Source organism: Musca autumnalis, unplaced genomic scaffold (genome assembly GCF_047663935.1).
Source record: "Musca autumnalis isolate F117 unplaced genomic scaffold, ASM4766393v1 scaffold_5, whole genome shotgun sequence".
Lineage (NCBI taxonomy): Eukaryota > Metazoa > Arthropoda > Insecta > Diptera > Muscidae > Musca > Musca autumnalis.
The window spans coordinates 204,056,102-204,079,548 of record NW_027412088.1 but is presented as its reverse complement, the minus strand read 5'-3'; the positions used below and the strand labels follow the sequence as shown (position 1 = coordinate 204,079,548).

The window sequence follows — 23,447 nt, the reverse complement described above, 5'->3', positions numbered from 1 at the left end:
GAAAGGGTGCTTCTATAGACCCTTTGTGAAAGAAAGGGTGCTTCTATAGACCCTTTGTGAAAGAAAGGGTGCTTCTATAGACCCTTTGTGAAAGAAAGTGTGCTTCTATAGACCCTTTGTGAAAGAAAGGGTGCTTCTATAGACCCTTTGTGAAAGAAAGGGTGCTTCTATAGACCCTTTGTGAAAGAAAGGGTGCTTCTATAGACCCTTTGTGAAAGAAAGGGTGCTTCTATAGACCCTTTGTGAAAGAAAGTGTGCTTCTATAGACCCTTTGTGAAAGAAGGGGTGCTTCTATAGACCCTTTGTGAAAGAAAGGGTGCTTCTATAGACCCTTTGTGAAAGAAAGGGTGCTTCTATAGACCCTTTGTGAAAGAAAGGGTGCTTCTATAGACCCTTTGTGAAAGAAAGGGTGCTTCTATAGACCCTTTGTGAAAGAAAGGGTGCTTCTATAGACCCTTTGTGAAAGAAAGGGTGCTTCTATAGACCCTTTGTGAAAGAAAGGGTGCTTCTATAGACCCTTTGTGAAAGAAAGGGTGCTTCTATAGACCCTTTGTGAAAGAAAGGGTGCTTCTATAGACCCTTTGTGAAAGAAAGGGTGCTTCTATAGACCCTTTGTGAAAGAAAGGGTGCTTCTATAGACCCTTTGTAAAAGAAAGGGTGCTTCTATAGACCCTTTGTAAAAGAAAGGGTGCTTCTATAGACCCTTTGTAAAAGAAAGGGTGCTTCTATAGACCCTTTGTAAAAGAAAGGGTGCTTCTATAGACCCTTTGTAAAAGAAAGGTTGCTTCTATAGACCCTTTGTAAAAGAAAGGGTGCTTCTATAGACCCTTTGTAAAAGAAAGGGTGCTTCTATAGACCCTTTGTAAAAGAAAGGGTGCTTCTATAGACCCTTTGTAAAAGAAAGGGTGCTTCTATAGACCCTTTGTAAAAGAAAGGGTTCTTCTATAGACCCTTTGTAAAAGAAAGGGTGCTTCTATAGACCCTTTGTAAAAGAAAGGGTGCTTCTATAGACCCTTTGTAAAAGAAAGGGTGCTTCTATAGACCCTTTGTAAAAGAAAGGGTGCTTCTATAGACCCTTTGTAAAAGAAAGGGTGCTTCTATAGACCTTTTGTAAAAGAATGGGTGCTTCTACAGACCCTTTCTATAGACCCTTTGTAAAAGAAAGGGTGCTTCTATAGACCCTTTGTAAAAGAAAGGGTGCTTCTATAGACCTTTTGTAAAAGAATGGGTGCTTCTACAGACCCTTTGTGAAAGAAAGGGTGCTTCTATAGACCCTTTGTGAAAGAAAAGGTGCTTCTATAGACCCTTTGTGAAAGAAAGGGTGCTTCTATAGACCCTTTGTGAAAGAAAGGGTGCTTCTATAGACCCTTTGTGAAAGAAAGGGTGCTTCTATAGACCCTTTGTGAAAGAAAGGGTGCTTCTATAGACCCTTTGTGAAAGAAAGGGTGCTTCTATAGACCCTTTGTGAAAGAAAGGGGGCTTCTATAGACCCTTTGTGAAAGAAATGGTGCTTCTATAGACCCTTTGTGAAAGAAAGGGTGCTTCTATAGACCCTTTGTGAAAGAAAGGGTGCTTCTATAGACCCTTTGTGAAAGAAAGGGGGCTTCTATAGACCCTTTGTGAAAGAAAGGGTGCTTCTATAGACCCTTTGTGAAAGAAAGGGTGCTTCTATAGACCCTTTGTGAAAGAAAGGGTGCTTCTATAGACCCTTTGTGAAAGAAAGGTTGCTTCTATAGACCCTTTGTGAAAGAAAGTGTGCTTCTATAGGCCCTTTGTGAAAGAAAGGTTGCTTCTATAGACCCTTTGTGAAAGACAGGTTGCTTCTATAGACCCTTTGTGAAAGAAAGAGTGCTTCTATAGACCCTTTGTGAAAGAAAGGGTGCTTCTATAGACCCTTTGTAAAAGAAAGGGTGCTTCTGTAGACCCTTTGTAAAAGAAAGGGTGCTTCTATAGACCCTTTGTAAAAGAAAGGGTGCTTCTATAGACCCTTTGTAAAAGAAAGGGTGCTTATATAGACCCTTTGTAAAAGAAAGGGTGCTTCTATAGACCCTTTGTAAAAGAAAGGGTGCTTCTATAGACCCTTTGTAAAAGAAAGGGTGCTTCTATACATCCTTTGTAAAAGAAAGGGTGCTTCTATAAACCCTTTGTGAAAGAAAGGGTGCTTCTATAGATCCTTTGTGAATGAAAGGGCGCTTCTATAGACCCTTTGTGAAAAAAAGGGTGCTTCTATAGACCCTTTGTGAAAGAAAGGGTGCTTCTATAGACCCTTTGTGAAAGAAAGGGTGCTTCTATAGACCATTTGTGAAAGAAAGGGTGCTTCTATAGACCATTTGTGAAAGAAAGGGTGCTTCTATAGACCCTTTGTGAAAGAAAGGGTGCTTCTATAGACCATTTGTGAAAGAAAGGGTGCTTCTATAGACCATTTGTGAAAGAAAGGGTGCTTCTATAGACTCTTTGTGAAAGAAAGGGTGCTTCTATAGACCCTTTGTGAAAGAAAGGGTGCTTCTATAGACCCTTTGTGAAAGAAAGGGTGCTTCTATAGACCCTTTGTGAAAGAAAGGGTGCTTCTATAGACCCTTTGTGAAAGAAAGGGTGCTTCTATAGACCATTTGTGAAAGAAAGGGTGCTTCTATAGACCATTTGTGAAAGAAAGGGTGCTTCTATAGACCCTTTGTGAAAGAAAGGGTGCTTCTATAGACCCTTTGTGAAAGAAAGGGTGCTTCTATAGACCCTTTGTGAAAGAAAGGGTGCTTCTATAGACCCTTTGTGAAAGAAAGGGTGCTTCTATAGACCCTTTGTGAAAGAAAGGGTGCTTCTATAGACCCTTTGTGAAAGAAAGGGTGCTTCTATAGACCCTTTGTGAAAGAAAGGGTGCTTCTTTAGGCCCTTTGTGAAAGAAAGGGTGCTTTTTTAGGGTGCTCCTATACAACCTTTCTGAAAGAAAGTTTGCTTCTATACAACCTTTCCGAAAAAAGGGTACTTCTATACAACCTTTCTGAAAGAAAGGGTGGTTCTATACTACATTTCTGAAAAAAAAGGGTGGTTCTATGCAACCTTTCTGAAAGAAAGGATGCTTCTATACAACCATTCTGAAAGAATGGGTGCTTCTATACAACCTTTCTGAAAGAAAGGGTGGTTCTATACAACCTTTCTGAAAGAAAGGGTGCTTCTATACAACCTTTCTGAAAGAAAGGGTGCTTCTATACAACCTTTCTGAAAGAAAGGGTGCTTCTTTACAACCTTTCTGAAAGAAAGGGTGCTTCTATACAACCTTTCTGAAAGAAAGGGTGCTTCTATACAACCTTTCTGAAAGAAAGGGTGCTTCTATATAACCTTTCTGAAAGAAAGGGTGCTTCTATACAACCTTTCTGAAAGAAAGGGTGCTTCTATACAACCTTTCTGAAAGAAAGGGTGCTTCTATACAACCTTTCTGAAAGAAAGGGTGCTTCTATACAACCTTTCTGAAAGAAAGGGTGCTTCTATACAACCTTTCTGAAAGAAAGGGTGCTTCTATACAACCTTTCTGAAAGAAAGGGTGCTTCTATACAACCTTTCTGAAAGAAAGGGTGCTTCTATACAACCTTTCTGAAAGAAAGGGTGCTTCTATACAACCTTTCTGAAAGAAAGGGTGCTTCTATACAACCTTTCTGAAAGAAAGGGTGCTTCTATACAACCTTTCTGAAAGAAAGGGTGCTTCTATACAACCTTTCTGAAAGAAAGGGTGCTTCTATACAACCTTTCTGAAAGAAAGGGTGCTTCTATACAACCTTTCTGAAAGAAAGGGTGCTTCTATACAACCTTTCTGAAAGAAAGGGTGCTTCTATACAACCTTTCTGAAAGAAAGGGTGCTTCTATACAACCTTTCTGAAAGAAAGGGTGCTTCTATACAACCTTCTGAAAGAAAGGGTGCTTCTATACAACCTTTCTGAAAGAAAGGGTGCTTCTATACAACCTTTCTGAAAGAAAGGGTGCTTCTATACAACCTTTCTGAAAGAAAGGGTGCTTCTATACAACCTTTCTGAAAGAAAGGGTGCTTCTATACAACCTTTCTGAAAGAAAGGGTGCTTCTATACAACCTTTCTGAAAGAAAGGGTGCTTCTATACAACCTTTCTGAAAGAAAGGGTGCTTCTATACAACCTTTCTGAAAGAAAGGGTGCTTCTATACAACCTTTCTGAAAGAAAGGGTGCTTCTATACAACCTTTCTGAAAGAAAGGGTGCTTCTATACAACCTTTCTGAAAGAAAGGGTGCTTCTATACAACCTTTCTGAAAGAAAGGGTGCTTCTATACAACCTTTCTGAAAGAAAGGGTGCTTCTATACAACCTTTCTGAAAGAAAGGGTGCTTCTATACAACCTTTCTGAAAGAAAGGGTGCTTCTATACAACCTTTCTGAAAGAAAGGGTGCTTCTATACAACCTTTCTGAAAGAAAGGGTGCTTCTATACAACCTTTCTGAAAGAAAGGGTGCTTCTATACAACCTTTCTGAAAGAAAGGGTGCTTCTATACAACCTTTCTGAAAGAAAGGGTGCTTCTATACAACCTTTCTGAAAGAATGGGTTCTTCTATACAACATTTCTGAAAGAATGGGTGCTTCTATACAACCTTTCTGAAAGAATGGGTGCTTCTATACAACCTTTCTGAAAGAATGGGTGCTTCCATACAACCTTTCTGAAAGAATGGGTGCTTCCATACAACCTTTCTGAAAGAATGGGTGCTTCTATACAACCTTTCTGAAAGAATGGGTGCTTCTATACAACCTTTCTGAAAGAATGGGTGCTTCTATACAACCTTTCTGAAAGAATGGGTGCTTCTATACAACCTTTCTGAAAGAATGGGTGCTTCTATACAACCTTTCTGAAAGAATGGGTGCTTCTATACAACCTTTCTGAAAGAATGGGTGCTTCTATACAACCTTTCTGAAAGAATGGGTGCTTCTATACAACCTTTCTGAAAGAATGGGTGCTTCTATACAACCTTTCTGAAAGAATGGGTGCTTCTATACAACCTTTCTGAAAGAATGGGTGCTTCTATACAACCTTTCTGAAAGAATGTGTGCTTCTATACAACCTTTCTGAAAGAATGTGTGCTTCTATACAACCTTTCTGAAAGAATGGGTGCTTCTATACAACCTTTCTGAAAGAATGGGTGCTTCTATACAACCTTTCTGAAAGAATGGGTGCTTCTATCCAGGCCAGCGTGACTGAGATGAAATGTTGTATTATTGATGTCAACCCAACTGGGTGGTCGATAAACGTGTTATCGATCAGTGTTTTTCGAACTTGTGAACTCTATATTTAATACAAAACACACAATTCGCAAAAATAAAAGTATTTTAAAATGATAAGTTCAGTGGAATTATTTTTGATGATGAAGAAAATGAACAGGACATTGCATTTATTAGAAGAAATTTGTGGGACAAATAAAATCCATTGGAGTTGCCATCTGCACGGTAAGCTGATGCTCATGTTGGAAACATCTGTAAAATCAGTAAATTATTATAGGTTTAAGGCGTATTTTCGATAGCCAGAGGATGCCGTTGTCTACATTGTAGAAACCTTAAAGGATAATTTTTTCCGCAGAGAAGTTTTCAAGAGTCCCATGGCAATCATTACAATTGCATGGCTCAATATACATTGTCGAACGTATCGAAGAAAGTTGACCACTTGATAGAGGACAAAATGTGCCAAAATTGAATCGTTTCGAAGTTGACAGAGGAGGAAAAAAAGACAAAATAAAAAACATTTTTCCTTTAATTGTTGTCTTATTAGAACGAAGCTCCTTTGAGGTGAGGTTTGAACCTGGGACCTCTACAACAAACAGACAGTATTGCCGACATCTTAGCGTTCTAAGCCACTACCAATCTATCAAACTTCCGAACTGGAAGGCATTACAATTCATAAAGAAAAGCCCTCTTCCCATTGTATGTGAGTGTGTGTGGAAGAAGGATTCTAGGAAGACCAGAGACACTAGGATAGTAAAAAGGCTTCAAAAATACTTCAAAACTGCAAATTTGCAATACGTTTAGTGTATATACAAGTTTTCAAACTCAGCCTTTGTCTAGCACAACATCTAATATGCCTGATGAGCTGAATTAAACCACCGGCAAAACGATTGTAGCATATTGGTTGGATGTGTGTGGACTTCGCTAGATATCGCTATCCAATACAAACTCCTTAGGTAATGATAGCTCAATTAATTCAATTAAATAAAAATCTGTTTTATTCAAAAACGAAATTCCCTGGTGTAGTCGGCTGTATAGGTTGAGCACTTGTGCACATTGGATTTGCTTTTTATCAATTAATTTGAAATATTTGTCATTATTTTCACCATATTTTTTATTCTTCTTTATTTGCCAATTCGGGTTTCGAATTATAGGCGACCAAAACAATATTACAAAAAAAAATCATTATTTGCTTAGGATATTATAATTTCACATATTTTTCAGGATCTCTGCAAAGGCATCTCTGTCTCTAGCATCACTTAAAAGTCTTCCAGAATCCCGAATTCCCCTCCATACTTGGATATTGTCTAGCCATATAGTTTCTTTTCTGCCTCTTTCAGCTCTGCCAGCAATAGTTGTCCGTAGTATATTTTGTAGCAATTTGTATTTGGGGTTTCTCATAATGTGTCCTAGATATGCTGTCTTCCGTCTCTTTATCAAATCGATCAACTCCCTCTCGCAGTGCATTTTTCTCAGGATTTCGGCATTAGGTATGAAATCAGTCCATGATATTTTCAGTACGCGCCTATATATCCAGATTTCGAACGCCTCTAATCTTTTTATATCTGCTGATTTTAATGTCCATGTTTCTACAGCATATAGCAAAACTGACCAAACATATGATTTTATAAATCGTCGCTTTGTTGTAAGATTTATATCATGACTTGACAACATTTTTTGTATTTATAAAATGCGGCTCTTGCCATTTCTATGCGGCTTCTAATTTCTCTTGAGCAATCCCATTTCTCGTTTATATTGAATCCAAGATATTTAAAGCTCTTTACTCTTGCGATAAATGTGTCCTGTACTTGCAGCGTGATGTTGTTGTAATTATTGTTCTTGCTGATAATCATGTATTTAGTTTTTTTGCATATTAATTTTTAGTCCATAATATTGACTGTATGTGGATAGTTGATGCATTAAAAATTGCAGTCCAAGCATACTATCAGACAGTATTGTTGTGTCATCCGCATATCTTATATTATTAAGGAATATTCCGTTTAAATATATTCCTTTTTGAACAAATTGTTATTGTTGTTTTTCTTCGACCTTTTGATGTTTAATAAAAGAAAGAGTTTTTTCGAGCTTTTGAACGTTATTAAAAGCCTCTTGAAATATTTTTTCAGTAGTGCGATTCTGTAACTTTTTTTTAATAACGAACCGACATCGGTAGTTAACGAAAATATTCGGTTGAGTTAACGAATGTGCTATTCTGTAACTTTATTTTAACGATTGTAGAAATCGTTAACTCATACCGACGAAAATCGATAGGAAGGAAATGTCAAATATTATATTTTAATATTAATTAAAATATATTTTGAAGCTGAAAACATTATTTCGTCGCGAGTACAAAACATAAAGCGTTTAAGAAGGAAACAATTCAGATTTTTGAAGGAATTTGGCTCAAAAGTGTGTCTTTTGGATGAATACGGATGCCAGTAAAGAAGGATTTCTTAAGATGTTTTTATTGTGTGTGTGATTTAAATGTAATAAAAGTGATAAAGCCATCATTAATCTTTTTTAAAAGCGCAGTTGTATTTTTTAATTAAAAGTTGGGATCATATTTTGGGTTGTGGCGCTCTGTATGGAAATTCACATGTGATATTTGACATGACTTAAGCCCCTTCAGTGATCGCGGATCCTCGTTACCGTCATTTGAGTTTATATATTCACATATTCAATTCACGCCCACATTAAATGAAATTTCTTATAGCGGAAATTTCTTATAGTAATACTATTCACGTGTTGGCCTCAATGCTAAATTAAAGCCAACGAAAGCCTCCTAGAAAGATAGTGTTACGGACATTGGTATAGGTCTTACATAGCAGTACCACACTTGAGTTCTTTTGAAGCATTAGATAACGTTTTTCCTCTTTAGTAAGTAAAACAAAGGTTAGCGTAGTCTTCATATGTAGGATAGCATGGGGCAGCTTCGCCACTGTTGCGCCTTCACCAGCGCCGATTTAATTGATTATCATACATAGTTAACCCTTATGTAAACGCTTTAAGAAGATTTTTCTCAATAAGGCAGAATTTACCTTGTGTACACTCCTCATTAACATAACATATGCTCATATAAAAACGCCGTTTTTAAAAGAAATCAACAAAATATTGCAATAATGTACTGTCGTTAAGACTTAACAACAACTTTTTTGGTTGTTAACTTAACAATAATTTTCGGTAATTAACGACAAAATTTACCGACAAAAATTGTTAAAATTGGTATACAGAATAGCACTTACCGAAAATTATCGTTAACTACCGACATTCGTCGTTAATTCTGTCGTTAAGGAGTTACAGAATCGCACTACAGAGTAGATGTTAAAGAGTAATGGAGAAAGAATACAACCTTGCCTGACACCTTTAGATATAATGATGCTTTCCATCAGTTCTCCGCTTATTTCTATTTGTGCTGATTGGTGCCAGTATAAGCTCTTTATACATTGGATCTCTTTTTGGTCTATATCAATGGATGTAAGAATTTGTATCAGTTTATCATGCGTCACTGTATCAAAGGCTTTCTCGTAATCAACAAAGCATAAGAAAACATCCTTTTTTGCGTTGCGGCATTTTTGAATCAGTGTCTGTATAGAGAAAAGTGCTTCCCGTGTTCCCATGCATTGTTTGAAGAATTGGGTTATACCCATAGTGCTTTCGCATTTTTTATAAATTCGGGAATGAATTATTCTGAGAAATATTTTTAACGCGTGACTCATTAGACTTAATAGTCTGTAATCATTGCAATATTTTGGATGACTTTTCTTGTGGATAGTTATGAATGTTGATTTCAGCCAGTCTTGAGGAAATTGGCCCGTATCGTAAATTTTGTTGAACAGTACTGTTAGAATGTCCATGTTGTTGTCGTCTATCAACTTCAGAATTTCCGAAGGAATTTCGTCTGGACCGCAAGCTTTCCTGTCTTTTAAAGACGTTATTGCAGACTCTACCTCTTGCTTGGTAATTGAGGTTCCTGTGAGTGGTGGGGAAATAGATTCGTAAGTGGATCGGCTGTCGTCCGTGAATAACTGTTTTATGTATTTAATCCATATCAGCTTCTTCTCTTCAGTACTAAACACAACTTCATTATTGCTGTTATATAAGATTTTGGAATTTGTTTTCCGGTATACTCCCGATACTTCTTTTAGTTTTTTATGGAGATTGAAGTCGTCATGCAGATTTTGTAGTCTTTCTATCTCCTTGCATTGGCTTATAAGATGATTGTTTTTTGCTGCACGTACTGCTATTCGTATTTCTTTGTTCAATTCCCAATACCTTTCATAATTTTTGTTTTTATATTTACGACGTTCATTTATTAGTTGTAGTATTTCATCTGACATCCATTCTTTCTGTTTTTGTGGTCGATTGCAGCTTCCTAGACCATTGTCCGCTATAGATATTAAAGTTACCTTAATGGAGTTCCACATTTTTTCAACATCCTCTGCGTTGATCCTACTTAACTCCGAATTGACACGCTCTTTTATATTTGTCATACAGCCCTATTCTGAACATTCCCATGGGAACTGTTTCCCATGGGGGCGAAATTTCCCATTCCCACGTTTTCCATATTCTCAACGACGTGGGAACAGCAAATGATGGGAGCTGGAATTTCGAAATTCGAAATCAGTTACACCAAATTATTATAGCATACTTTTGGGGGGATGTAATTTTGTTTTGTAATACAAAATGCCTATTTGCATTGAATTCGCGGTTTTTGAATTAGATTAGCAAAGCACAACTCACTTAATTCAACAACCGTGCATTGATTTATGGATTTTTTAAGTGAATGGAGTCAACGATGTGTGGTGTTGTTCTAATAAGCACATTTTCTTCAGAATTTGCGAATTGGTGTAAGCATTTTTTAATTAGTAGGCAAACATAAGTTTTGTGTATAAAGTAATAGGAACTTTTTAAGTTTGCAACTAATTTAAAAATTGTATGTTGATTCGGAATAATTTTAGTTAGGGTTTTAACGCGTATATCGCTAGTTTTACTTATTCCTAATGATCGCTAGAACCCGTATTTTGCATATTTTAAAAAAAAAATCAAAAAGAAAAATTCGGATATTTTTCTCGATTATTACATATTTTAGAAAACGTATCTCAAAAAAATAAATAAATAAAATACGTTTTTGATTGAATCTAAAACTAAAACACATGCCCTTGCAAAATTTCAAGCTTCTACGTTCAAAAATAACGATCCTATTCAAGAAAAGGCATTTCGGAAAATGGAATAGCATTGCAATAATTTAGCATATACAGTATCGGCCAAAACTAAAGCACCCCCTCAGTAAATTTTTTTGAAATGATAATTTTTTTATGAAAACTAAATTATAAATTTATTTTTTATTTTTCTTTTTATTTATTTATATCTTTATAATTGAAAAATACAAAAATAAGGAGATCAGAATTTAATAAACAAAAGTTAAAATTCAAAAAACATTTTAGGTCGCAAATATAAGCGGACAAAACTAAAGCACCCCCCCATTTGACGTACAGCAAAAACTATTGAAATCAATATTTCGTTGCTTATCCTCTATTCTGGATGACACAATCACATCTTTTAGGCATAAAGGATACTAAATTATTAATTATTGCAGGCGAAATAATCGGTTTTCGGAAAATTTAGCTTAAATCCTCAAAATACTGAAAATCGGAAGTTATCGTTATATGGGGGCTATACCCAAACGTGGACCCAGGTCCACGATTTTTGGTGGATATGTTTTGTGACCACTAAGAACCCTAAGTACCAAATTACAGCTAATTTAGTAGGAAAATGTGGCTTAAATATCCGAAATACCGAAGATCGGAAGGTACCGCTATAAGGGGGCTATACCAAAACATTAGCCGATATTGTTCATATTCATCCAAAAATGATGCTACAGCATCCACTAGTCAAATACAATACGCTAACGTTTAAAAATTAGCAAAAGAACGAATTGCAAAAGAACGGTAGACACCGGCTTATTCAGTCGACGACCAGCAAAAAACCTTCCACCTCCATGTTTTACAGCGTCTTTGCAATATTTAGGATTTAACGATTGCCCATTTGGTCCAAGCCTTTTACCATCTGAATACTATAAATTAAACATAGATTTATCGGAAAACAGTTCAAATGGGTCTTGGCGAATGCCAGTCTGGCTCCTTCATTTTTAGACGATATGAAAGGTTTTTTTTTTTGCTGGTCGTCGACTGAATAAGCCGGCGTCTGTCGTTCTTCTGCAATTCGTTCTTTTGCTAATTTTTAAACGTTAGCGTATTGTATTTGACTAGTGGATGCTGTAGCATAATTTTTGGATGAATATGAACAATATCGGCTAATGTTTTGGTATAGCCCCCTTATAGCGGTACCTTCCGATCTTCGGTATTTCGGATATTTAAGCCACATTTTCCTACTAAATTAGCTGTAATTTGGTACTTAGGGTTCTTAGTGGTCACAAAACATATCCACCAAAAATCGTGGACCTGGGTCCACGTTTGGGTATAGCCCCCATATAACGGTAACTTCCGATTTTCAGTATTTTGAGGATTTAAGCTAAATTTTCCGAAAACCGATTTTTTCGCCTGCAATAATTAATAATTTAGTATCCTTTATGCCTAAAAGATGTGATTGTGTCATCCGGAATAGAGGATAAGCAACGAAATATTGATTTCAATAGTTTTTGCTGTACGTCAAATGGGGGGGTGCTTTAGTTTTGTCCGCTTATATTTGCGACCTAAAATGTTTTTTGAATTTTAACTTTTGTTTATTAAATTCTGATCTCCTTATTTTTGTATTTTTCAATTATAAAGACATAAATATATAAAAAGAAAAATAAAAAATAAATTTATAATTTAGTTTTCATAAAAAAATTATCATTTCAAAAAAATTTACTGAGGGGGTGCTTTAGTTTTGGCCGATACTGTATGTATGTACGTTTGTGTGATAGTTGTCGTGTCGTTGAGGAGACTAATACGTTTTCATTAGAACGTTAGTCGTCTGATTTAAAAAACCGGAAGATTATATTACGAAAATGAATACAAGTTGTAAAGATTGTATGTATTATGGTTATTTTCCAATATATTTTAATAATTATTGCCAAAAATTCTTTTGAAATTGATTTGTTTTTACTTGCTGTGCTGCGTTAACAGAATCAACCATGGCACTTTTTCTCGTATTTCAATACATATGGTCTGTTCCAGAACTGCAAAAATCTACTAATTTTAACTACATTTTTTTTGTTTTGTTCGATAACATAAAGGAAAAATTTTTATCGGTGTAAAACATGTTAGATTCTTGTAGGTTTTTTATGTAAGAATATGCAAAATCCGAAGTCTACTAATGGCATATTTTACAGTACATTTTGTATGCTTTTATTAAGCAAACACATGGCGATTATAAATATTTGCAATAATTTTGTCGTGTAGATGTCTAAAAATATGAAATTTCATAAAAATATGAAATTTCTTGAAAATTTTTTTCAAACTCCCACACTGTTTGCTGGGGAGATTTTTCCCACAAAAAGACACAAAATTCTCCCACAATTCAAGATAGAGAATGTATACTTTTTTTCCCATGGGAACAAATTCCAAATTCGAACTTCATTCAGAATGAGGGGAGATGGGAAATGGGAAAAAAAACTCCCACAAAATTTTATTCAGAATACGAAAATGTGGGAATGGGAAAAAATTCCCAACTCCCATGCGTTCAGAATAGGGCTGATAGTATTTTCATCTTTTAGTTTTTCAATATTTAGTTTCCTTCTTGGTGTTTTATTTTTTGTTGTTTTAAGTTTGGTACATAGACTCGTCATCAGGAGGTTGTGGTCTGATGGTACATCTGCCCCTGGATATGTTTTTGTAATGGCTGTGCTGTACCTCTTGTTTATAAGAATATAATCTATTTGATTTCTGACTATATTTCCCTCTCTGTCCTGGGGGGATTTCCAGGTATAAAGCCTTCTTTTAGGTAGGCAAAACATCGTGTTTGTTACCAGCATTTTATATTCTTGGCAGAAATTAATTAGCCGATCGCCTCTATCGTTCCTTTCACCCAGTCCATATTGTCCAGTAACACCATGTACTACATCATTACCCACTTTGGCATTGAAATCGCCCTGTATTATCGTGATTTCATGGTGTTTTGTCATTTTCATTAAGTCTTCAATTTCTGTATAGAAGGCTTCGATATCTTCATTACTCATTCATTTTTTATAAACATAATTAAGTTATGATGCAAAGAATCAACAACTGTTAAGAAAATGTTTATTTTTCCCTTCCATTTTACTTCTTGTTTCTTCAAAAATATTCACTGCAACTGAAAGTAGGTGGTTGCTGAAAAATAGCCGCTTCGTCAACTGAGAGTCGCAACTTCAATTGAAAGTTGCCATAAAGTAATTTTGGCAACTGACAACGCCACTCAACGATAATTGCTATCGATAATCGACCCCTTAACTCCAATCGAAAAATACAGTTAATTTAATTCAACAAATATTGCCTTATAAAGAAAGGAAATTAAAGTATAAAGACTTCATATTCATGTGGCCTAAAAGTATGCAACGAATTATTTATTATCTCAAAACAAATAATATTGTTTGTTCTCTATAAGAAGTATTCTGAATTTAAAAAATAATAGTAAATTTTGTTTTATAGAAAAACAAACCGCAGCAGCACAACTATATTTGATAGATATTTATTTATTTTTATATCAATTATGCTATGTACAGATACAGATTGACATAGATTTTTTTTAATTTTCTTTTTTTGTATATAAATTATATGTTAGAAGATAAACAACATTTGCATTTTTTTAATAATTCTTTTTTGTTATAAATTTGATTTAATGAAACTCGCTCTATGCTGTTCATCATGACATACATACATAATAATAAATTGAATTTTAACCTAATTTTAGCTAAACAAAGTAAAACGTACAAAACAAACTAACGGGTGGAATGCATACAAATCCACCGTATTTCACTTCTTGTCCCCTCGAAAGGAATACAATAAATTTAGGACAGTAACTGTCAGACATTGCCTTGAATGGGGCGGTGAGGGGAAAGGAGAGCTAACAAAACACTTCTTACCAATGGATACCTTCTTTACCTTCCTTCTTTCATTCTGTCTTTCTTTCTTTACACTCTTCTTTATTTTTCTCTATGTATCACTTATACTTAACTATGATGATAATTTCTGGATATCCATGAAGTTTTGTGGATTTTAGGGTCGTCCAAAAACAAACGTATTTGGCTCTAGATCACATCCCGTGTTATATTGCATTTCTAAACGCCTTAAATTCTGTTGATGCTGTTCCACACTTACCAACGGCACAGCTGTTGGCATTTGAGACTGTTGCAATGTTAGATTGTATGGATTTTGGACATATTCCTGATAGATATCACCACCAGTCTGTTGCTGGCTTGTCGTGGCCGTTTGTTGAACATAGACCGGGGTGAAACTTTGAACAATGGCAGGTGTGGGTTGTTTTTGCAATGATGGATATTCATTACCAGCCAATAGATGACTGATTGGTACCTTGGGAGCAGTGGTGTTTGGTTCATCGGAAACCGCTTTATATTCCGCTTCTATTTCTGCAATGGTACTTACTTCATCGCCACTAAACACTGAGGTATTTAGTTGACTGGTGTTGATGGCCTGTTGTGCTTGGCTGGCATTTAAGGTTTCATTGTTGGCAATTTTTTGCTGTACCTCTTGATGGAGTTTATATTGTTTGTAGTATTGATTGTATTGCTCTTGTAGCATATGTCTTAGGCGAGTTTGGTGTGGTTCCTCTACAGGGCTACTGATGTCGGGTTGGGATGTGGCACCTTGGGTTTGATTAACATCTGGTATGGTATCATACAATTCTATGGAAAATGAATTACTATCAATTGCCACAGGATTGGTGTTTATGAGGGTTGATGTCATGGCTGGCCTAGAAGTTGTTGCTGCATTGGGAAACATGTTAGGAACAGTGGTGTTAAATTGAGGCACCGTTTGGGGCACATTTGCAGTGGAATTGTTATCTCCTATAACTGGTGCGGCTGGTGCTGTTGGAAGGGGGGCATTGGTGTTGACACCATTGACGTTGGTGTTAGCACCACTCTGTTCCGTTTGAGTAGTGGGTGGTACACTTGATGTCAAAGTTTCGGAACCAGAGGAATTCATGGACAACAAATGAACACCTTGCTGATTGTTGGCCTGGCTTAAAATTGGGGATGTAAAAGTAAATGGTTGCAATTGATCATTGTTTGTTGTTGCTGCTGCCACTTGTGTTTGAGCAACAGGCTGTGGTTGTTGTTGTTGCTGAGGCACAATTATGGGGACATTGTTAACAGGCAACTGCCAATGAATTGAAATAGTTAAAAGGCACAATGTTTTTAAAAAATATTCCCATTCCTTACCTGTCCATAGAAAATCGGCTGCTGCTGTAGAGAATCTGCCACAGGTGGTTGCAGAATTATACTATGACGCGGCGATTCCACGGGTGATATTAAAGAAACTGGTGAGGGTACAAAGGGTGTTGCTGCTGGAACTGATGACTGGTTAGCAGCCACTGTTGCTGGTGCAGCTGTTGTCGTTTGTGGCAAAATTGCCACAGCTGGTGGTGAGGTTGAGGTCATTGGTGGAGCCACAACTGCAGCTGGCTGACTGGGTTGTTTCATAACATGTGCTCGGTTACCTTAAAATTGTGCAAGGTATTCACTTATTGCACTGTGGTTTTAAGAAACTTATTTTATGATGATTGCATGAAATGGTTTTAAATGACTTTGGACTTTAGAACTCGAATAAAAACGAAATACAATTCAAACTACATAAAAAGGTTTAACGTTCCAAAAAGAACCTATTGTTATAGATTCGCTGAACTGACAATTTATAATCCAAATACATCAATAGCATAGACATAGTTTAGGAGGCTGATAGAGACTACACAATTTTTACATGTAATTCGAAGAATTTCAGTTATAATTCGAAACATTTCACTTATAATTTGAGAATTCCCATTGAATTTCGAATTATTTCATTTATAATTCGATTTTTTCCATTTGTAATTCGATTTTTTACCATTTGAAATTCGAAATATTAAATTTTTAATTCGAATTATTCCGTTTGTAATTCGAAACATTTCATTTGTAATTCGAAAAACCAAATATGAAACCAATGAAACCAAAAATTTTGTATTTTATTTTTGTTTCGAATTTTTAATGGAATAATTTAAATCACAAATCTTAGTCCATATTTACATTAGGCAATTTTCTATGCGACAATTGTCAGTTTGTTGGTGAGAGAGGGTGCTGAGAGGCATAGGGTTACCATATGCTTCACCTCTCTCTCCATCAAGCTGACAATTGCCGCAAGGAAAATTGCCTAATGTAAATATGGACTAATATTTTGAATTTCAAATGTAATGTTTCGAATTTCAAATGAAAATTTGAAATTACAAATAGAAAATATGGAATTATAAATTAAGTAATTCGAATTTCAATTGGAATTCTCAAATAACAAATTAAATAATTCGAAAATTTTTTGTGATTCTCAAATTGCAAGTGAAATGTTTCGAATTTGAAATAAAATATTCATATTACAACTGAAATTCTTCGAATTGCATGTGAAAATGGGTGTAGACAGTACATGTTGCCATTTTAGTAACCGATGAGTCATAAAAGCAATTGCAATGTAATGGATAATCTAACACCCTTCCAGGACTTAAGATGCTATTGTGGGAATATTCAAACCATCACTAAATTTTAGTTATCCTTTGAATCTATTTTCTACAGAATTATTTGGATAATTCCCCACTGTCAAAATTTTTGAACTAGTGCATCAAGCATGACTTGATTTTGTATTGAAATATGGCATTCACCTTAAGGAACTCTCCCTTTTGACTCATCACTGCGATGATGGTAACTGCTACTAGTTATAATCCGGACAAGAACATTTATTCTTAATGCAAAGACTTGGAATAGTTTTTAGTTGTTCAATTTTCAAGTCCACAGAAAGCTTCCTTGCAAGTTAACAAACCAACTTTTCAAAGTTCATTCCTCGTCATCTTCAACAAACACACTTTCCCCTTATGGATTCACTAACTTCCAACGTGTAACGATGAAATTCATGACGCATAATGGATGAATGGAAAAAAATGACAAATTTACCTACCTTCATCACGGAATAATTCATCCTTAAGATTTGGTAGAAATTCTCCAATACGTTTCCATGTCAATTCCCACAAATCCATACGTATTGTACCATCATTGTTGTGGAAGACCCGAACTGAATGCATTACCAATAGCATATTCTTGAGTATCTCTTGCATTTGTTCGGATAACATGTCGGAACCAACTTTCATAAATTTCTCAATGTAATCCAATATTTGCATCCAAAGATCATTAAAGGCACTGCCCAGCTCAATCAATGGCGTCAGATGATGTAAAAATACCTTTGACATGATGGTGGCTGTACGTATCCTAGACTCCTCCAAGAGTACTTGATCCAATTGGGCCACTGCCGCACTATCAGGCAATAATTCATTAAGTAATGGAAATAGTACCTGTTGGAAGCAAGAAGCCCATTCAGTGCCGGATAATGTTTGCAAATCATGCACTAATAAAGCTCTTTGTTGCAGGCATGATATGGCATAGGTTCGAACTTCACGTCGTCGATCCATGGCAAGGCGTGCAATACCTTGTAGCAGGGGACACCAACCTTGGGCCCACAAAGCTGAACACTGGGGTACAGCACAACCTTCCTCTGCCCACCAACGGAAAATTTGGGCAGTTCTGGTATAGAGAGTATACATAAGATCAAGTAATTGTATGGATAGGGTTTCATAACGTTGAGCCAAATCAGCTTCATCGCCATCTTCACCACCAGCACCACCATTATCATCATCATGTTTATTGCGATCATTGGAACGTTCGTGACGTTTATTGTTGCCCTTCTTCTTTTGATTGGTGGCAGCCGCGGCCAAGGCAGCTTCCATTTTACGTCGCTGGCGTATGCCACCATCACGACAGGCTTCCACAAATGTGCGTATGCAACGAACACAACTTTCAAAATTGTATGGGGTAATGTGGGCCACGTTGCGCACAATAAATGCCAATGAATCCCAGCATTTGAACAAAGCGAAAGGCATGTGATCCAAAAGCTTGCAGTTATAAACCAAATTGGAAAGTGTTGGAGCACCAATCGATTCTGGTGGTGATTGTGGCCTAGAGACAAAGAAAATCAAGAATTATAAAACTTATTACAAAACATATAAAAATTTATTTCTCACCTTGAAGCCGCCAAATCTGTGTCCTTATTAACCAATATCCAATTTTCGCCGGTGGGACTTGAGGGGAATGGGCTGCTGGCATTGGAATTCTGTGTCACTGGTATCTGTTGCTTGGCGCTTACTGTCTGCTTACTACTCAATTCCGAATCTGAGGTGTAACCACGGTCAGGCAAGCCTGAATCCTCTTCACTGCTTACGGCCCCATCTGATTTGGCAGCCAAACCATTTGGCACAGGCAATGAAGCATCATCATACTCTGGTGGTTCTGCCCCCGCACCCACACATTCCAAAATGGTAAAAACTATTTGCCAATCTTGTTCCGAATGAATATTTTGGGCCGAGGTTTTCAACAACTCATACATTCCTATGGAAATTTGTTTGGAAATCCGTAGAATAACGGCTGGCTTTAACATTAACAACATTTTCAAAGATTTCAAAACAATTGGGCACAGCTCTTCATTGCGCATTAAATATATGGCCAACTTGAGCATGGCCACAATGCAACGATTCAGAAGATAATCATAGCCACATGATGCACTTCCCATTAACAGCAGGTACATTTGATCACGAACAGCAGGCCACAAGGGTATCATGCGATCCCGATTGTAGATGACAATTTTCACCAAAAACTCCATCCAAAAGACAACAACATCCTCGGCATAGGGCATGCCAATTGATTTGTGGGCACTGGGTGCCTTGAGAGAGGCTAAAACTTGTTTCAGCAATTCTTGCAGAGATTCCAACTGCACAAATTTTGACTCTTGTATCATTTGATCCAGCTGACATTCTTTGATACATTTTTTACCAATCTTGATAAATTCCTGTTCCTCATAGGAAGGTTCCCGTTGTCCCTCGGACGATAGATATGAATAGAGACTGGAAAATATGCCAGATTCTTGCTTCTGACTTGGTTTTTCCAATATCAGTTGGGCCTTGCCTGACGGTTCACAGAAGTCTTCAACTTCCATTAGAGATTTCGGCAACAGTTTCAAACGGAAAAGTTGTAAATACAAATCGAGAATATGGCGCCAACCGTCCCTCAAACAATCACCATAGTCATGGACCAAAGCGAACACTGTACGCATGGCTGCCTGTCCCTTGGGATTTAAACCAAAATTGACTGCCTGGACAATTTCATTGGGTGCTGGATGTGTGGTTTCCAATTGGGCCGAACTGATTATACTAGTAAATTTACACAACGTCAAAATCAAGGCATCAAAATCTTCATGCAGGCCATAGAAGGCAGAAATGGCAGCACATTTTGTAAAGCCTGTAAGGGTTCGTTGATAACCATTCTCATTGCTCTTGTCAAACATGAAGCTCAAGGAGCTTAGCGAAGGTCCCCAGATTACATTGAAAATATCCATATCATAGGTGGCGTCGTGGACATACGTGAAGACACCATCTGAAGTCGCACCACGCCTCAGCAATACCTTCCACAAATAGTTTTCACGTACCAAACCGGTTTGTTCAGCAGGCATGATAATTTCATCATTCCTGGAAAGAAAATAAGATAATTACAACGCCACAACAAAAACAATAGTGTTCCATCTTACTTAATGGCATTATAAATGGTTGCCAGCAAATCTTGATCGTAATCTATACCACCATTTAGGCCCCTCAAGTTCTTAAGGAAGTCCTCTTGGGTCATGGGTATATTCAATCTCTTGGCATTGGCATTGTGCTGATCCATGTTTAACATAATAATGGAATAGGCCAAGCTAAAGGCTGCATCCGTATTGGCAAAAGGCTCACCGTTTTGTTTCTACAAAGAAAAGTTTGATAACATTAAAAATCCTTTGTCTATTCTTCCATCACAGTTACTTTCCACTTACATGCCAATGATCGGAGAAATGTTCCAAGACCAAAAATATCAAGGGAGCCTCTCCAGGCAAACGGAATGTCTCCAAATACAAACGTAAGGCTTGATCAACACGTAGTCCCCTAAAATCAAAGGACTCCACAAAATTCATTAAAATTTTAGAATCCACATTTTTCTTTTTCGAAATATATTCGCCAATCATTTTCTTATCCAGACCGGGATTTTCCCGCAAGAACGAAGCAATCTCCCGGGGATCTAATTCCGGATTCAATATGCCATTATCTTGTAGAAATTGTATACCCTTATCGGGTCGTTGATTAAAAAGTTCTGTGCCTTGGCTCAATACCCGCTTTTTGTGTTTTACTTCTTTCAAATATTCCCCGGTTATGGCTTTCTTAGCAGCAGTATCGCCAGACAAGGATCGCAAACGTGATGAGGTGTTAATAAATTTGGATATATTTTCCACATTGTAATTCTCCTCGGATGTCTTGGGATCATCTATGACAATACCCTCTAAACCGGAGTTTTGACGTGAATGGCGTAGTGACGAAGAGGATGTTTGCGAGGCACCGCCGCCACCTGCTGTATTATCTGCCTGTTGTCCACCACCATTTTTGGCAGCCACACAATTACTTTCAATATTATCCACCACCGATATCAATGTATCCATTGCCAGTATGTGAGTATTATAAATGGCATTTGTGGCCGACAAGGTATACTTGGACAACAGATTTGTTAGACTCTCAAACAAGTCGCTGCAATACAAATCACAGTCATAGTTGATATAAAGCTCTGTTACAAAGTTTGGAATGCGCCATAGCTGTAGCAAATTGTCCAAAGCCAATTCACGCATTTCATATGGGGTCTTTGGATTGTCACTGGCAATAATTTCCGACAACTTTTTGAGGTAGCTTTCTAATTGGAATTTTAAATGGCCTCTCATTGATTCAAACATGAGGAAACAGACTTGTAAATCAGCAGCAAATATTGTCAAACGTTCCGAGTTCATGAGCTGTAAAGAAAAATGTCAAATTAGTAATGGAAATTGTTACAGACAAGCTTATAAACCCACCGCAAATAAGTTGCGACATAAATCATCCTTGACCAATTGCAGTAATGAGTCATATTTCAGCATATTGTCGGCTCCCACTTCAAAGGCAACGGTCAGCAGACTCAAACCCATATGCATCATGGTATCGGTGTTTTGTTTGTCCAAGGGATTGCAAAGCAATATCAAGAAACGAAACAGTTCTTGAATGCAGGGCAAACCGTATGGTACCAATGGTGCCATACCTTCGGACACATCAACGGAATTTTGTTGGGTAAAACGTACACCCACGGAATTTATGTATTCACTGCTACCGCCCTGAGAAAGCGGAGATTGGGGTCTGTTGTCTGGATTTTCATCTTGAGTGGTGTTTGTGGGTGGTGAAGCTGGTTCCACCGATATCGAAGGAGCATTTGTCTCTGCGTTCGTTGTTGGAGTTGTTTCCTGGGCCTCGCCATCCACAACACTAGTCGTGTTTATGGCCGATGTTGGGGTTTGGGTTATTTTACCCTGCAAATCAACAATATTACCAGCTGGTGTGGCCGGAGTTGTAGCCAGTGGTGGTGCTTTCAATTGATGTAAGTGGCCCGGTGTTGCTGAATTTTGTTGCTGCACCTCATCACCTGGAGCTGATTGTGTGGAAATTTTCCTTTGTTCTTCCACACCGACTTTAGATAAATCGGATCCTTTATAACTTTGGCTGCGTACTAAATTTTCTTGACTAGCCGCCATCTTAGAGGAGCGTTTTCGTTGTTTCTTGTCCTTTTCCATTGCAGCGGCCATCATTTGGAATTTTTTCAACATCCCCGATTCAGTACGATCATCTGCAAACTGTGGCAAACGCATAAACAACAAAAGCACCATATCTTTTAATGCCTGTTCGGCAGAGCGGCGCAGTAATTCATTGAGGCGAGGTTCGAAGCATATTTTAAAACAACTCAACATTACTTCACACACCGACTCATTGGTGAGCATGGAGCCCTCGGGGCTGCGCATTAAGGTATGTAAAACTTCTACAACACGAAACAAGGTAACACCATCTGAAGATTGGTCAGTACCCATGAAACGGGCGTGAGTAACAGCATCGGCAATATTTTCGATGGTCACAGCCAAATTTGGACAGGTGGGATCTGCAAGAATGTTCATTGGTATTTAAGTTTTTTGAAGAAAAGTTATTTTTCAATGCTTACCTATCAAACCATAAGATAAAAATTTGTTTATGGCTGACAATGCCAAACTGGTCACAGCCCCCGTGGTCTCTTCGGTACGTATAACCTCCAAGAACGGTGCAAGGAACACATTTGGATCTATTAATCTCAAATCTTCAATGCGATTGAGAACTTGTTTCAGATCCATAAACAATTTCATCAAACCATCTTTTTCCTCATCCTAAAAGAAAAACAAAACAGCATCATTATTAACAATCACACTCACTCATATACAAAAACAAACAATAATCATCATATACTATTTACAAATAAATATACACACGCATAACATTTGCCGAATCCATCCATCTCTAGCCAGCCAACTACATACATACACGTCCATATGTGGATATATGTATATCTTCTTTATTTTAATTACTTACCACGTATGCTGAGGCATTCCAACGGGAGCCCCTGCGCATTGCAGTCATTAGTGTGGACATTTCGCCGCGGACCACGAATATGCCGTTTCCTGGCAGTGACATTGTGAATTAGTTTTCTATTCTTCTAAAAGAAATAAAATAATCCAACTTTTCCACCACGCACACAAAAGAAAAACACGAAAAACTTTTTCCTCAAATCGATTGAGGGTGTAGTTGACAAAACTTAGTTGGCTGATGTGTCTCTTCTTTTCTTTTTGTTAAGTTCTTTTTTGTCGCAAATTTTGTATTAATAATACTATATACAGGCAGGCAAGAATCTCTCCTCTTGTTTTATTCACATTTTAATTGTTGGAATTTAACAAAATTTAACATAACTTAACACGCAACCACGACAAAAAATCTAATTTTCAGCTTAACTTGATGACGTTTCCAAACTGTCAGAACTGACAATTGCTTGGTTGTTAAATGATATGGCAACATATGTTTTGTTTTTGTTGCGTTTCGTTTAAATCAAGG

The 23,447-nt window shown here is 37.1% G+C and overlaps 1 protein-coding gene across 1 annotated transcript; it reads right to left on the bottom strand.

The window, feature by feature from the left end:
• Window positions 1-14,016: 14,016 nt before the first annotated feature.
• On the bottom strand, window positions 14,017-23,413 carry garz (Sec7 domain-containing protein garz). The gene is made up of 9 exons (XM_073956577.1): window positions 22,932-23,413; window positions 22,531-22,729; window positions 21,365-22,470; window positions 20,306-21,304; window positions 20,027-20,235; window positions 18,471-19,967; window positions 17,354-18,405; window positions 15,601-15,878; window positions 14,017-15,538 (listed from the first exon to the last, which is right to left on the bottom strand). The coding sequence occupies exons 1-9, from the start codon at window positions 23,031-23,033 to the stop codon at window positions 14,417-14,419; spliced, it is 6,564 nt and encodes a 2,187-aa protein (XP_073812678.1). The 5' UTR covers window positions 23,034-23,413; the 3' UTR covers window positions 14,017-14,416.
• Window positions 23,414-23,447: the final 34 nt, after the last annotated feature.